Source organism: Physeter macrocephalus, chromosome 2 (genome assembly GCF_002837175.3).
Source record: "Physeter macrocephalus isolate SW-GA chromosome 2, ASM283717v5, whole genome shotgun sequence".
In the NCBI taxonomy this organism is placed as follows: Eukaryota; Metazoa; Chordata; class Mammalia; order Artiodactyla; family Physeteridae; genus Physeter; species Physeter macrocephalus.
The window spans coordinates 19,705,579-19,722,552 of record NC_041215.1 but is presented as its reverse complement, the minus strand read 5'-3'; the positions used below and the strand labels follow the sequence as shown (position 1 = coordinate 19,722,552).

Below are 16,974 nucleotides of genomic sequence, written 5' to 3'. Positions count from 1 at the left end.
ATGCGGGCCTCCCTCTGCTGTGGCCTCTCCCGTTGCGGAGCACAGGCTCCGGACGCGCAGGCCCAGCGGCCATGGCTCACGGGCCCAGCCGCTCTGCGGCATGTGGAATCTTCCCAGACCGGGGCGCGAACCCGGTTCCCCTGCATCGGCAGGCGGACGCGCAACCACTGCGCCACCAGGGAAGCCCTGAACTAATTTTTTAATGTCTGTGTTTGTTGTGTGTGGCCACTGAAATCTCTATTCTGTTAGCTTAATGGTCAGCTAGTGATTTGTCATAGATTCCCTTAAACATCTGGAATCCCCAAACTCTCAGTCTTTTTAGATGGTCTCTGTGTGTATGTAGCACCATGCCTTCAAAACTTAGGCAGTTTACAACTCTGCCTTAGCCTTTACTTCTTGCTGTGCAGAGCCTGAAGGTCAATCAGAGGTGAGGGCTTAGTGCCTTCTCAGGTCTTTACTGAACATGTACCCAACTGTACCCAGCTGTGGCTATGTGCATGGCCTTCTATATTCCTAGGAATATGTGAGAGCTTTTCAAAGCCCTTTTTTCCCAAAGCATCTAATTTCCTTCTTTTGTTCCCAGACCTTTTGGTTAGTCTTACATTTGCTTCAATGATTTTCCCTTGCCCTAGGCAGCAGTGGCTGATACATTTAAATGTGTTCAGCCCATGCTCTGGTCCTCCATTCCTTGTTGCCACCTCAGCCCTGGGAGAGTTTGAAGTTAGACAAAATAAAAGCAAACCCTTTGAGCCAATCCTTCAGGAGCCACCAGATAGGTCAAAACAAACAACCACAATTCTTTGATCACAAGATCCATTCTGCTCCCACCAATACTAGGAACACAGACTGTTGATTTCAGTGTGGCTGGCAAAGTGAGGAGCAGGTGATGAGGCCAGGGTTAGTGAAAATGTCACAAAGCTCTCTTACGAGATTCACCTTTTGGTCTTGATTAAGTATTTTCCTGGTTGCTGTAAACTTATGATAACTTTCAAAACTTTCAATAAAGTTGATGCTAACAGTTTTTGCCAGTTTATTTGCTGTTTTTCTGTGGTGTATTGGACTCTGGGGGTTCCCTGCTCCACCAATTTTACTGACATCACTTCTCACAAGTCTTTTTTTAAATTCTTTTTTTATTGAAGTATAGCTGATTTACAATGTTATGTTAATTACTGCTGTTGAGCAAAGTGATTCAGTTATACACATATATATATTCTTTTTATGTATATATATTCTTTTCCATTATGATTTATCATAGGATATTGAATATAGTTCTCTGTGCTGTACAGTAGGACCTTGTTGTTTATCCATTCTATATATAAAAGCTTACATCTGCTAACCCCAACCTCCCACTCCATCTCTCCCCCATCCCCATCCCCCTTGGCAACCACCAGTCTGTTCTCTATGTCCATGATTCTGTTTCTGTTTCATAGATAGGTTCATTTCACAAGTCTTTTCTTAAGCATCTCTATGTACATAGGTCTGTGCTAGGAATTAGGAATACAGTGGTGAATGAGACAGATATGGTCCCTACCCTCATAGGTAATCTAATCTCTTCCCTATGAACTGAAGATCTATTGCATGCCCTGACTATGGATAAAAGTTTTGGGGCTTTTAAGTCTGCATTTGAATTTGTGCATGAGCTTTTGGAACCATTTATCCCCAAATCACCCTAGATATATTGACTGAGGACACTTGCATTTTTTTTTCATGAAAGATAAGTGGTTACTATATTATTCAAATTTAGGGATAAATATTCCATTGCTTCTGCCTGCTCATCTTCAGAAGTGTTGGCTTCAGTTTCACTGTTTTCCCCTGCATAGTCTCCCTATATCATGTGTGCTTTCTCCATATATAGGAAATCAAACTGATAAACCCAGTCTGATCTCCATATTGGAGCAAGAAGATAAAGTGATGACAGAGGAGAGAGGAATTCCCCCAGACACCTGTCCAGGTGAGCACCAGGTATATATGACTCCTTGTGAGGAACATCTCCTGTGGCTTGGGAGTTTAGTATTACATTAGGAAATGTCCTGGGAAACACTGTAAAATGCCCTTTTTTTCTGACAAGGCCAAGACCGTTTGGTATGAGCTTCCTTGTGTACTTTCTTTTCCTTTCTCTTTAACTTTCTGTTCATCATCTCATACCATATTTTGGCTTCAGATGAATACCTAAAATTTCATACCCATGTCCCTCTTATTGCAAACCTCCTAAAAAACCCTAATCCCTTAGTGAAGGGTCTGCCTTCACTAATATATGCTTTATAGCTTTTCTTTTCTCATCAACTTAAATTTATTTTCAATTTGTTTCAGATTTGGAGGTTCTACTTAAAGCCAAAGGGTTAACTTCTAAGCAGCATGTTTTTAGAAAAGAGCAATCTAAAGGTATCACAATAGTAAGAGTTCTGATTTTCCACAGTGGAAAAATGCCATAAATTAGAAAAGCCACAAAGTTACCAAGAGAGTCATTTTCCCAAGAGAAAATGTTGCCTCTGGAGAGATACCATGAAACTGTTGTGAATTTGGAGTAAAGTATAAGTTATCTCCAAAATTATTTTTTCTTTGAGCATTCCTACAAGTACTTGTTTGCGTAAATGTAACTCAGATATTGAGTGTTTCAAACATAAATTGGTCTTAAACTTATCAGAAAATGCTCTGAATAGGATAAGGGCTTAGATGTGGCAAAACATCTATCTTTTTTAGCTTCTAAGAACTCAGACTAGCAGAAACCATATACAAGCACTCAGTGTAGCAAACACACGAATTATAATAATTTTATATATAACAGAGTCCCTGGGAGGGAGAATTCCTATGATAGCATTGAATATTAAAAGTATTATAAATTATAGTTGTCATTCATCTCATAATCAACAGGAGAAACGTCTTCTTGGAGTGAAACTCAAGGAATGTAATCAGTGTTTTAAAGTCCTCAGCATAAAATCAAACCTTACTCAGCAGAAGAGAATTCATACTGGAGAAGAACCCTATCACTGTAATCAATGTGGCAAATTCTTCGGCAGCAGATCCTACCTCACTGTTCATAAGAGAATACATAATGGGGGAAAACCGTATGGATGCAATGACTGTGGGAAAGCCTTCAGTAATCCCTCAGACTGCATGCGAGAACTCACACTGGAGAAAAACCCTATTCATGTAACCAGTGTTTTCATGTCTTCCGCACCAGATGTATCCTCAAAAAGCACAAGAGAATTCATACAAGGGAGAATCATTATGAATGTAATCAGTGTGGCAAGGCCTTCAGCATGAGGTCCTCCCTTACTGGGTACAATAGAATCCATACAGGGGAGAAATTTATGAATGCAGTGATTGTGGGAAAACCTTTAGGAAGAGCTCACATCTGACACAGCATGTGAGAACTCATACTGGAGAAGAACCCTGTGAATGTAATGATTGTGGAAAATCCTGCAGCAGTAGCTTTTCTCTTACAGTGCACAAGAGAACACATAATAGAGAGAAACCCTATAAATGTAGTGACTGTGGGAAAGCCTTTAATAATCTCTCATCTGTTAAGAAACACATGAGAACTCACACTGGAGAAAAACGCTATGGATGTAATCATTGTGGGAAATCTTTCAGTAGTAACTCCTACCTTTCTATGCACAAGAGAATCCATAATAGGTAGATATGAATGCAGTGGCTCTGGGAAAGCGTTTGCTGACCTCTCATCCCTCAGACATCTTGGGAACTCTCGCTGGATGTATAAATTATCTGTTGTGTAACAAATGAGCCCCAAAACTTAGTGGTTTAAAACAACAGACATAATCTTACAATTTATGTAGGCCAGAAGTTCAGAAACAGATTAGCTATGTAGTTCTAGCTCAGGCTCCCTCATGAAGTTGCAGTCAATATGCAGCCAGGGGACTTCCCTGGTGGCACAGTGGTTAAGAATCCTCCTGCCAATGCAGGGGACATGGATTTGATCCCTGGTCCGGGATGATCCCACATGCTGCGGAGCAACTAAGGCTGTGTGCCACAACTACTGAAGCCCACGTGCCTAGAGCCTGTGCTCCACAACAAGAGAAGCCACCACAATGAGAAGCCCGCACACCACAACAAAGAGTAGCCTCTGCTCGCCGCAACTAGAGAAAGCCCGCATGTATCAATGAAGACCCAACACAGCCATAAATAAATAAACAAACAAATAAAAAGATACAGCCAGAACTAGAGAAAGCCTGCATGCATCAATGAAGACCCAACACAGCCATAAATAAATAAATAAACAAACAAATAAAAAGATGCAGCCAGAACTGCAGTCATCAGAAGTCTTTAGGACTGAAGGGTCCACTTAAAGATAGCTTACTAAATATGCCTGACAAACTAGAGTGAGTTGTTGGCATGGGGCCTGCAGTTCCTTGCCATGTAGGGCTCTCCACCATGCTGAGTGCCTTTACAATATGGCAGCAGGTTCCCCCCGCCCAAATAAAGTGACTCCAAAGAGCCATTGCAGAAGCCATAATGTCTTTTATGACCTAACCTCAGAAGGACATATTCTCTCTTCATCTGTATCATGTTGGTTACCCAGATGGATCCTGACTCAGTGTGGGAGGGAACTACACAGGGTCTGAATACTAGCAGACAGAGATCACTGGGAACCATCTTGGAGGCTGAAAACCTTTCAGAAGACCTTCACCCCTCTAATCTAATCAGTATGGCATTGCATTCAATAACCCACACGTTAACTTACTCTGGAGAGAAACCTTATAAATGCAGTCTATGTGGTGAAACGTTCAACAACTCAGAATTTTTTTGTGCACACACACACACAAAATTACCTATTGGAGAGAAACAAGAGGATTGCAGTTCTGTGATATCTCCAGTGAATCAGAGAACAGTTCACACCAAGAGAAAACCCTACAAATATCAAAATGGAAAACCCTTCATAGGATACTCATCTCTTAAAACATACCTGAGAAATCACACCATAGAGGAACACTGTATAAGGAATGTGGAATGGCAAACAATTGGCTCTGTGCCTAGGGAGGTTGATGGACTATATCAACAGGTTCATTTGCCTTGGGGCTTCTCTTGAAAGCTCAGGTAGGAAATCAGAGGGATGGAAGAGAGTGAATCCATGCCATGGCATATCCCTGCAGGAGAACTGAGGTCTGGGTGCTACCCCTGGCTTCTCAGCCCCTGTAGTGCAGCCCTCTCCCCTGTGCTCACTACATCCCCAGATTTGAGTAACTACCTGCTCCCCTCACCTCTTCTTCATTGCTCTTTTTCCCATCACTGAATATGCACTATCCCTTTTTGGTTTCCTTGCACTCTACCTGCAATTCTGTAGTTTCTTTAACATGGATGGTTCTGGTCTAGTGATACACCCATGCCCTGAGAGTATAATGAAAAGTCTATCATTTCCTGTAAGGCTGTAGACAATCAGGATCCACTACATAGCTGACCTCACCTTCCACCATGCCCCTGTTTATCTCCCACACTATAGTCACACTGTAGCTCTAGCACCCCAGCACAGTTCAATGTCAGGGTCTCTGTACTGCCCTCACTGATATCCCCTCACAAGGCTTACTCTCACTTCACTTAGGTCTCTGCTCAAATGTCCCCTGAACTGAGAGGTTTGTATTCTCACTCCAAATAAATGAGCAAGTCTCTGATTCTCACATTTCTTACCATCTGTATTGGGAGTTATCTCAATAGCACTTATCAGTATCTGACTCTCTACCTACTTTATTTGACATTCCCCATCCCAACCCCCTCTAGGTTTAAACACCATGAAGCAAGGACTGTGTGTCCTTGATTCATCCCTGTAGATCCTGTGCCATAAACCATGTCTGGTACAGAGGCAGTGCTCTATAGCATAGGAGTTATAAGTAGAGACTCTGGAGAGACCCTAGACCCCACCTCTTAATAGCCTGATTATCTTAGGCAAGTAACAAACTCTTTGTTCCCAAGTTTCTTCATCTGTAAAATGGGAACAATGAGAGTACCTGCTTCATAAACTTATGTTGAGGATTCGATTAGCTAATACACATAAAGCACTTGAGAGACTGTCTGGTGTATTGGGAACATTCTGTATGCATTTTATCTTTTGTTGTAAATTAATTAAAATTCATTATAGGATGATACCAAGCAAAAGAAGCTAGGGACAGAAGACTAAATGCTGTATGATTCTAATTATATAGATTTCTAGAACAGGCAGAAAATAGTCTGTGATAAGGGGAAAAAATCAGGACAGTGGTTGCTTCTAAGTGTGAAGCAAGAGAGGTGGGGCAGTAGCTGGGACTGACTGGGAAGGGACAAGAAGGAACTCTGTGGGATGAGAAAAATGTTCTATATCTTGAAAGAGGTATAGGTTACATAGGTCTGTGCACATGTCAAAATTCATTGAACTGTACACTTAACATCCATACATTGCTCTGCATGTAAATTACATCTCAATTTGAAGCAAATTCATTTTGCTAAGTGAAAAGACAAAAAGCCATATACTGTATGATATTCTGGAAAAGACAAAACTATAGGGAAGGACAACAAATCAGTGGTTGCCAGGAGTTAGAGATGAGAGAGGGGATAACTACAAAGGGAATTTAGGATTGATGGAACTGTTACCAATTATGAGTAAATCAATAGGAGCTGACCCAGAAACAATCCAGATATTGGAGTTAGCAGACAAGGATTTCAAAATAACTATGAAATATATATTTTTCAAATGGAGGGAACATGGACAAATTGTGGAAAATTAAAAACAAACTGCAAACTTCTAAGCAACCAAGGAAAAGAGACACATTACTTTCTTTCAAAGGAGCAACAATAAAAGTAATTACGACTTTTTTCCGAAGAAACTAAAGAAGCAAAAAGACAATGAATGACATCGAAAGTGTTGAATGGAAAAAAATCTGTCAACCTAAAATCATATAATCTGACATAGTATTCAAAAGTGAAGACGAAATAAAGATGTTTTCCAAAGTGGTGTTTAGAAGAGAGAGAGAGAGCTGAAAAAACAAATCACCAGCAGAACTGCACTTCAAGACACACTAAAAAGAGTTCTTCAGGTTGAAGGAAAATGATTCCATGTGGAGACACATAACTCCAGGACTGCATGGAGGTCAGCAGGAAACATAAAACATGAGTAAATATAAATAAATATTGACCATATAAAACAACCCTGTGTGTTTTTATAACTTCTTTGGAAATCTAAAATTCTTTAAAAGAATGTTCTGAAAACTCATTGAACTGACCCCCCCAAAACTAGGGGTGTTGGAGGAGACACAGCAAGTGACCCCCCCAGCTCACCTTCTAAGACTAGAGCTTATAGGAAGCCCACCAGGTGATGCTCAAAGTCTGCATCCAACTCTGGAGCTGACAGAAGCCCTATGAAGTGACCACCCATCCCCTCCCAACACTAGAGGCAACAGAATCTCAGGTAGCAATCCCCCAGTCACCCCAAGCACAAAAGACGGGGTCCTAACAAGCAACACCTCTATTCCTTCTGAATGAGAGATGTTGGGAATTCCAACAAGCACCCCCTAGTCACTTCAAATTCTAGAAATGACAGCAGCCCCAGAAGGGACTCCTTCAGCTTCCCTGCATCGCTAGAGAATGGGGAACTCACTCCAGTGACCCACCCAACCTATACCAACAATACAGACAAGGGGAGTCCCAGAGAGTGACTCTTTCAGCCCCCCAACCAGAGATAAGTGGAGCCCCATCTAATGCCCCCAAACCTGTCCCCAAACTAGAGACAAGAGAATCTCCAGCCAGTAACTGTGTCAAGTCCACCCAACACTAGAAAAGATAAGAGCACCAAGCAATAACCACCCCCGCCAGATCTCCAGACCAGAAACGGCAGGAGCCTCAGCCTATGACATCCCACCCCCACTTACCCCAACATTAGAGATAGAAGAACTTCATCAAATGATCCATATCCATCCAACGTAAACGATGATGGAAACCCCCAAAAGGAACAACCAGTCCCCTACACACCAAAGAAGAAAGGCCACCCAGGAAACACCACACCATCCTCACCCAACTCACACCCCAGCCTGCTTCCCTTGTCTTCCCAAGACAAGATGTGAGTATCCCCAGCAGTGACCAGAATCTCAACAAGTGCTCAGGAGGCAACCCACCAGGTTCTCCAACCTAAGTGACAGAGTCCCAGAATACTTCCTCTCTTTGTCCCAAAATAAGAATTGGTAGAAACATCAGCAACCAACACCCTCAACCAAACAAGAAGCCACAAGTTAAAAAGTAATAAATTTGTGTTCATTAAAACAAACAAACAAACCAAAAAAACCCCACATGCCAAAGACAAAAGATAGAGGGAAATACAACTCATCACAAAGGCCAATTTATTAATATTAAAGAACTCCTACCAAGCAATAAGAAAAAGACCAAGAATCCATGAGAGAAAAAGGGCAAATTCTAAGAACACACAGTTCACCAAAAAATTCAAATGGCTCTCGTAAAAAAAATATAAAGTGAAACACCAAAATTCCTTTCATCATTTATCAATGAGAATTTTTTTAAGTTTAATAAGATCATGGGGGCTTCCCTGGTGGCGCAGTGGTTGACAGTCCGCCTGCCGATGCAGGGGACACGGGTTCGTGCCCCGGTCCGGGAAGATCCCACATGCCGCGGAGCGGCTGGGCCCGTGAGCCGTGGCCGCTGGGCCTGCGCGTCCGGAGCCTGTGCTCCGCAACAGGAGAGGCCACAGCAGAGGGAGGCCTGCGTACCGCAAAAAAAAAAAAAAAAAAAAAAAAAGATCATGTAATGGCCAGGATGTGGGGAAAATGGCACTCACATACCATAATAAGGGGGAAGTGAATTCAGTTCCCCTCCACATGGACCTTTCCCTGGGGCTGCTTGAGTATCTTCATGGCATGGTGGATGGCTTTTCCTAGAAAGGCAGCAACTTAAAGAGACCAAAGAGTAAGTTAAGCTTCAGTGTTGTAATAGGGAAGAACCTTTGTATTCTATTACAAAGGGATGTTGCCTATAAGCTTAAATTATACATAATGGCCCATCTCTGGGAACCCTGCTTCCCAGGTGAATAGCACTAAGCTAAAATATTATACCTCTTTTTTAAGCTCACAGGAAACCTCCTGACCAGTCCCACCTGTGAATGGCTGCAGGAAGGAAGAAATTAACACATCCCCTCAAGAATCTGGCCAGAACCAGGAAATACTGATATTTGTAACAACTTACTGCCTTTTTTACTTTACCTCCTCACCTCCCACTCTTTGTTCTATAAAACAAACTAGCATCCAAACCTGGGCAAGATGGTTCTTTGGGACCTAGTCCACCATCTTCTCGGTGTGCTGGCTTCCTGAATAAAGTCGCTACTCCTTGACCTAACAACTCATCTCTCAATTTTTGGGCCTGCCGTGCAGCAAGCAGTACGAGCATGGACTCGGTAACACAAGAAATGACTAGGGGAATAACAACCTCGCCCTCCCTCTCCTCCCTCTCCCCACTCTCCACCCTTCCAGGTCTCCACCTTGACAATGAGGAACAATGTTACTGTCAGAACCCACTGAAGCCAGAGGGCAAGGGTACCTGTTGCAGTCCACATAGGTCGGCCTTTGTGGGCAGAGAACATGGTGAAATAGCATGGAGAGTGGTCCTGGGGAGGGACAAACAGAAGCCATCAGCTTAGCATTTGATCCAAATCCAAACTCCCTTCCTGATAAAACAAACAGTGAATAAAATAGGAATTTGCACTACTTCCCCAATGTGGTAGAAAAGCATATACATTCACACTTCAATCACCAGGCATTGTGCTAAGGGCTTTCAGGTATTAACTCATTTAACCCTCTCAGCATCCCTATAAGGAAGATATCATTAGCCCTGTTTTCAGCCGTCATGCGCTGCTCAGATCTCCCTTTTTGAGAACCCGTCACGGGGATACAGTAAATTGACCACCTCCAGCTGCTGCATCTTCAGACCTGCTTCAGGGTTCACACCAAAGCCACGTTGTCCCTGGGCTGCTCTCAACTAATGCCTGAGCCTGATGGATGGGAGGACCAGAGCCAGGTCATTTCTGCCCAACGCAGGACCCCTCTGACAGGCACTCTTTGCCCTGGGGCACCCCACTGGCCTTACAGAGACTTTCTCAGCACTGCTCTGAGAGCTCCTTTTCCCATTTATCCACACATCTGAGTCTGTTTTGGTGTCCGCTTTTCAGAGAACCTGAGTTATGATGCGATTTTTCAGATGAGGAAACGGAGACAGAGAGGCACAGAGGGCTTAAGTGACTTGCCCAAGGTCACGCAGCTCCTAAGTGATTAAAAATCTGACAATCTCACTCCAGAATCAGTACTCTTAAGCATTCTGCTACGAGAGAGAGAGACAGACACAGAGAGACAGAGAGAGAAAGAGAAAGAGAGAGAGAAACAGAAGAGAAGCAAAACATCTGAAAGGATCCTGATCATCATGATTTTGTAATCTCTCTAGCCCATTTGAATTAGGATTTTCTGCTACTTTGATCCATTTTTCCAAAGGCTAAAAACAAAAACACCTGTAGAACATCCTTCTTTGTAATTCCAAAATATGCCCTCAAGATGGCAGTGTTTCACCACTCTAAACCCACAAACCAAAATGTTTCTAGAACCAAGGGTAGTTAACCAGTGAGGCAGTACTTTGTTTTGTAACCTGCAGATAACTGATTGTAGAGTACACATTGGTTAACTAACCCAGGAAGGAGTTTCTTTCTCTTTCAGCATATGTATCAACTAACCAGAGGACCCAAACCCAGAGCTACAAAATGCCAAATGAAATTGCCATCCCCCTCATCTCTCTGTGCACCAGAATACTGGTTGTGACTTTTACAAAATAGCAACAAAGTAAAAGCAAGAAATGGGAATGCTCTCTATCGTCATCAGTTTGAGAGACGTTAATCCACATTTGTTTTGGTAACAGGTGGTCCCCATGGACACGGGGTGGCTAAAAAGAAACTGGGATCCTAGTATGCTGTCAAACAGCCTAGTTACAACGTATGAGAAGCATCTACATTTCAGGCTCATTTCTTTGTTCACAACCCAGATAACAGAGCAAAAACAGTTAATGATTGCAGTGAACTGTCTGTTGGCGCTGGCCAGCAGAATCATCTTTTCATCTCTTTGTGGCTTCAAGCTCTTGTTACAATGCCTCCCCCGATGACTAACATTTGTCCATCCTCTGAAACCCACCATCACCAATTAGACATTTAAGTCCATTAGCGCTTGATTTCTTTCATCCTCCCATTAAGAACCATAAATTGATCTTCTTGAATCCAACTACAAAATGATTCACTCAGAACAAGGGAAATTTCGTAAACATCACAAACATTATAGCCATGACATTTGTGAAAATCATGATCGCTTGTCCAACAGTCACTGTTTCTGTGGTCATCTTATTTAAAACGGCAACCCCTCAGCCCCCCTGTAATGGACTGAATGTCTGTGTCCCCCCAGAGTTCATATGTTGAAGCCCTAACCCCCAGTGTGGCTGTATTTGGAGATGGTGCTTCTAAGGAAGTGATTAAAGTTAAATGAGGTCAGCAGGGGCCAAATCCAGTAGGATTTGTTTCCTTATAAGAGGAGACACCAGATAGCTCACTCTCTTTCCCACTGAAAGGCCATGTGAGGATGCAACAAGAAAGCAGCGGTCTGCAAGCTAGAAAGAGAGCTCTCCCCAGGATCTGAATCAGCCAGCATCTGGATCTGGGACCTTCAGCCTCCGGCACTGTGAGAAAAAAGATTTCTGTGGTTTAAACCACCCAGTCTGTGGTATTTTGTTATGGCAGCCCTAGCAAACTAATACGCTCCATACCCACTTTCCCTGTATTTTTCTCCTAGAACAGATCACTTCTAACATGCCGTATATAACTTTCTTATTTCTGTTTTCATAGTCAGAAATGTACAACCTGAGATGCCTACAATTGAAAAGAAAAAAAAAAGCTGAAAACGAGACCAATATCCAGCTTAAGAAATTATAAACAGAACAACACAATAAAGAAGTAGAATAAGGGCAATAATAAAGACAAAGCAAAAAATTTAAAACAAAGATACAGGGAGGGATAAATTAGGAGTTTGGGATTAACATATACACACCACTATATATAAAATAGATAGACAACAAGGACCTACTGTATAGCACAGTGGACTATACTCAATATTTTTAAATAACCTATAAAGGGGTGGGGGTGGGTGAAATGAGTGAAGGGGGTCAAAAGGTACAGACTTATAGCTATAAAATAAATAATTCCTGGGGATGTAATGTACAGCATGGTGATACAGTTAATGATACTCTTGTATATTTGAACGTTGCTAAGACAGGAGATCTTAAAAGTCCTCATCACAAGAAAAAAAAATGTAACTATGTATGGTGACAGATGTTAACTAAATTTATCGTGGTGATAATTTCATAGTATATATAAATATTGAACCATTATGTTGTGCATCTGAAACTAACATAATGTTGTATGTCAGTTATATATCAATTTAAAAGAAAACAAGGATTCACATTAAAAAAAAAAAAAGACTGGCACATGAGGATGCCTTCTGCCAGGTGCATCTTGACAATATCAATGCTGGTGGTGAATATTAGCTAACACTCAGCAAGGACCCTCTATGCCCCATACACAAAATAACTCTTAATCTACACGATACCTCGAATTGGGTAACTCTGCTATTGTATTAGTTTTCTACTTTTTTTCTCATGAAAATTTTTAAAAATTTTTATTGAAATAGAGTTGATTTACAATGTTGTGTCAGTTTTAGGTGTACAGCAAAGTAATTCAGATGGATAGATAATAGATAGATAGATTCTTTTTAGACTCTTTCATTATAGGTTATTAGAAGATATTGAGTATATTTCCCTGTACTATACAGTAGGTCCTTGTTGGTTACCTATTTTATACATAGTAGTGTGTATCTATGTATACACACTAGGAATTAATCCCAAACTCCTAATTTGTATTAGTTTTCTATTGCTGTGTAACCAATTTCACAACTTGAAACAACACACACATTTATTATTACACAATTTCTGTGGACCAGGCAGGAGCCTGGGCACCCCTTAGCTAGGTCTCATTGTCTCTCAAAACTGCAATCAAGGTGTCCACCAGGCTGCATCCTCATACGGAGGCTCGACCGGGGAAGAATAGGCTCCCAAGTGCATTCAGGCTGTTGGTAGAGTTCATTACCTCCTGGTTTGGGGACAGATGACACCAGCTTTGTACCAGCTATTCGTTGGAGGCCACTCTAAGGTCCTGGGGCTGCCACAGTTCCTTACAAGTAGCCCTTTTCATAGCCTCTTCAAGGCCACCAGTAAAATCTCTCTCTCCAACTTGCTAAGATTGGACTCATACAATGTTCCATAAACATGAGAGAGACATCTCATCATTTTTCCCACAGTTAATTAGTCATATATCCTGCCCATCCTCAATGGGAGGAGATTATACAAACTGTGGATGCCAGAAAGTGGGAATTATTGGTTGGAGGTCACCTTAAAGTGTGTCCATCACAGCTATAACCCCCAACGTGACAGGACACAGAAAAGGGGGGTCCTGGTGATGCTCCTTCAACCCTCTGAGGCTGGGGCCCCCCATCTGTGGAACACAGGGTTGTCCTGATCATTCCACCATGGGCGGTTCATGCAATGACCCCACACACCATGGTACTCGTTCTCTGAGGCTTGAAAGTGTGTATTTATCAATGATAAAAATGTGCTTAATGCCTTTTCAGTCTCATCCAATTTAATCTCACAACAACCCTACAGTGGAGGTTCTATGATGACCTCCTTTTAAAACAGGAGGAAACTGGGGCTTAGAGAGGTATGATGAGTTGTCTAAGATCACCTGGTGAAAAACACAGGCAACTCACAGATCTCTGACTCTAAAGACTTGTGGTGAACCAGTTCATACCTCTGTGATACCCTTAACCATGGGAACCCTTCCTTTCCCTTCCTCTGTGGGTTACTGTTCAGCATTCTGTATTTTCCAGGACATCCAGGGAGGGGCTATGCTCAGAAATCTCACAAGGGTATCTCTTTGTCTCTCCCAATGCTGGAATGCCACGTTTACCCATAGGTGTATCAAACAGCCTAGTGTGAGACACAGTAACTTGCTGTGTGACCTTTGGGAGTTCCCTGTCCCTCTCTGTTTCAATTTCTGAATCTGCTAATGAGAAGAAGCTCCTTGAGGTCCCAACATCTCTGGTTGTGGTAGACTGGGTTCTCTGAGAAAAAGACTCTAAGATCTTTCAGCCTGCCATCATCTGACAGATGGGTGAACCATCTCAAATCACTCACCCAGCCAAGTCATCAGCTGACCCAAGAGATCACACACAGCAGCCTGGACTAAAAGAACTGCTTGGCTGGCTCACGGAGTAGTGAGAAATAATCACTGTTGCTTGTTTTACGTCACTAAGTATTGGAGTGTTTGTTACACAGCAATAAACAGAGATGGAGGTTTACATGGGGGAGGTTTGTCTGGGATAACTTGGGATCAACATAAGTAAGGGAAGTAAGTCTGAACGAGGGAAGGATTAAACTTCAAAGCTGCTGCAACCAGCACCTTACCTGATCCCCTGCGGAGCATTAAAATGGTGGTGATTCACCACCATTGTACTAGTTTACCAGAGCTGCTGTAACAAAGCTCCACAGACCGGGGGACTTAACAGACATTTGTTCTCTCACAGTTCTGGAGGCTGGAAGTCCGAGATCAAGGTGTCTGCAGGGCTGGTCCCTTCCGAGGGCTGTGAGGGAATCTGTTCCTTGCTTCTCTCCTGGCTTGTGACTTTTTGCTGGCAATCTTTAGCATTCCTTGGCTTGCAGACCCATTACCCCAATCTCTGCCTTCATCTTCACATGGTGTTCTCCCTGTGTGCATGTCTGCGTCCAAATTTCCCCCTTTCGTAAGGACCCCAGTCATTGATTTGGGGCCCAGCCCGCTCCAGGTCCACCTCACCTTAACCAAATGAATGACATCTGCAATGTAATCTCCCAATAAGGTCACATTCTGTTTTAAAATTAATTTTTATTGGAGTAGAGTTGCTTTACAATGTTGTGTTAGTTTCTACTGTACAGCAAAGTGAATCAGCTATACATATACATATATCCCCTCTTCTGTGGATTTCCTTCCCATTTAGGTCACACAGTGCATTAAGTATAGTTCCCTGTGCTATACCATCAGTTGTCTACTTTATACATAGTATCAGTAGTGTATATGTGTCAATCCCAATCTCCCAGTTCCTCCCACCTCTTTCCCCCTTGGTATCCATACATTTGTTCTCTACGTGTGTGTCTCTATTTCTGCTTTGCAGATAAGATCATCATTCTGAGGTACTGGAGATTAGGACTTAAACGTATCTTTTTGTGGGGAGGGGGGAGCAATTGAACCCATAACATGCATTTAGGCACAGGGGTCAGGCATTTGTACCCCTGGCCGGTTGTCAGATGTGGCTGCCCCTAGGGAGGGGACATAACCTTGGACCAAGCAGCTCCCTTAAGCTGACGAAAGTTCTGGCAAAAAGGACTCAGTTGTGAGCCCCCAGCAGACAACCTCCCTGGTAGCTGGAAGAGTGAGCCCCTGGGTTCCAAAGAGATGGCATGGGTGGTACAGCATGGCATCAACTCCTGTGAGTCTCTGATTATAACGAGGACTTCTAGAGGTGCCTGGGGTGGAAGATTCTGGGTGAGTCACCTTGAGGACCCAATCCCAGGCAGAAGAGTCAGCTTCATGGGGTGGGGGGAGGGGTGAAACCATGCCCCAGGGGACTGGGTCAGCAGCGGTCAAGGAGGTTGGAGATCAACAGCTAGTAAACTTGGATCTCATCAAATCTCAGAGTCTAGACCACCCACCAACCCTGTTATCCCTGATAAGAGTATCACTTCCCTCTTCTGTTGGGTACTTCAGAGATACCAAAGCTTCCATGTGCTTCCTTTTGCTTGTGTACTAAGCTGGTGACAACTGTCTCATCTGTCATGCTGCTCACACTTGAGTCGGAGCCAGGGCCAGGGCCCCAGGGCCCCTAAGCTGCATTGTCATCACTTGGCCACAAGTTTGAGGAGTCTGCATGGCCCACCTGGGCAAAGAGACCACCCACCCACCTGCACACCTGAGGCTGAAGCATCCTTGAGATTCTTTCCTGAGGAGGAAAGCATCTTCCCTTTTCCACAAGGCTTCTGTTGAATTTCACAAGCCCAGGGAGGCACAATTCAGGCTACCCACCTAGCAGTGGCATCAATTTTTTGGAGGACGGGGAACCTGGAGGGATGTGGGGGTGTGGGAAGGACACCCTGGAGGGAGCATGGAGGATAAACGTTACCTCATTTGATGAAGGAAGGTCTATCATCCTCAATCACAGAAGGGTAACGTGAGACGTGTGGGCAATGGTTGCAGGATTGACTCTCAGTTCATTCACGCTTCCCCCACCTCCCCGAATGTAAACCCTCGGGCAGTCCTCCCCTCCCCCCATGCTGCCTCTGGGGTCATCTACGTGACCTCCTTTGGCGACAGTAGCAAACACTGCACTGACCACTCACCCTGGGGGGCAGGTCTCTGTTCCCAGGATGACATTTACAATACCTTAGCATCTAAGTCTCCAGCATGGTGCAATGGAGCAAGCTCTTGGGGGGTCCCCTTGTATTCTTGTAGTGAACTGCTTAGTATTTGGATCCTGGGGAGGTCTGGGGTCCTTGAGGTAGCAGTAACTTACCAAATAGTATCGAAATAGTTCAATATGTAAAGCATTGGTTCAGCTCTACAGGTATGTATCAGTGGATCATCAGCCCAGCTGCTAACAATATTTAACCTCCTGCTTCACTGTTACGAAGAACCTGGCGGTTTGTTCCCTCTCAAAACATATACCCACAACATCCCGGGAGACTTCCCTTCACCCACCCCATGGTCACAACCCCACACAGTTCATAGGTCCTCGCTTGGACACCACACAGAAACAAGAGTAGTCTCAGATAATTTATTCTGAATTTTCATATAAACAGGTAATTATCCCATATTTTACA

At 43.2% G+C, this 16,974-nt stretch overlaps 2 protein-coding genes and 1 long non-coding RNA gene across 3 annotated transcripts in view; 1 reads left to right on the top strand and 2 right to left on the bottom strand.

The window, feature by feature from the left end:
• Positions 1-3,879, top strand: part of ZNF557 (zinc finger protein 557) — an 11,167-nt gene extending 7,288 nt beyond the window's left edge. Inside the window, 5 exon segments of the mRNA XM_055081138.1 lie at positions 1,856-1,951; positions 2,311-2,393; positions 2,872-3,100; positions 3,103-3,306; positions 3,309-3,879. Of these exon segments, the coding sequence (XP_054937113.1) occupies positions 1,856-1,951; positions 2,311-2,393; positions 2,872-3,100; positions 3,103-3,306; positions 3,309-3,640 (944 nt within the window). The 3' untranslated portion in view covers positions 3,641-3,879.
• The window catches only part of LOC129391650 (uncharacterized), a 20,571-nt gene extending 10,979 nt beyond the window's left edge, over positions 1-9,592 (bottom strand). The window contains exons 1-2 of the long non-coding RNA XR_008616206.1: positions 9,526-9,592; positions 8,775-8,881 (exon numbers count right to left, since the gene is read on the bottom strand). This is a non-coding gene — a long non-coding RNA (uncharacterized lncRNA). The remainder of the gene's footprint in view (positions 1-8,774; positions 8,882-9,525) is intronic.
• Positions 9,593-16,876: 7,284 nt separating this feature from the next.
• The window catches only part of ARHGEF18 (Rho/Rac guanine nucleotide exchange factor 18), a gene marked incomplete at its 5' end in the record, with an annotated part of 77,082 nt that continues 76,984 nt past the window's right edge, over positions 16,877-16,974 (bottom strand). Inside the window, one exon of the mRNA XM_028495326.1 lies at positions 16,877-16,889. Within this exon, the coding sequence (XP_028351127.1) occupies positions 16,877-16,889 (13 nt within the window). The remainder of the gene's footprint in view (positions 16,890-16,974) is intronic.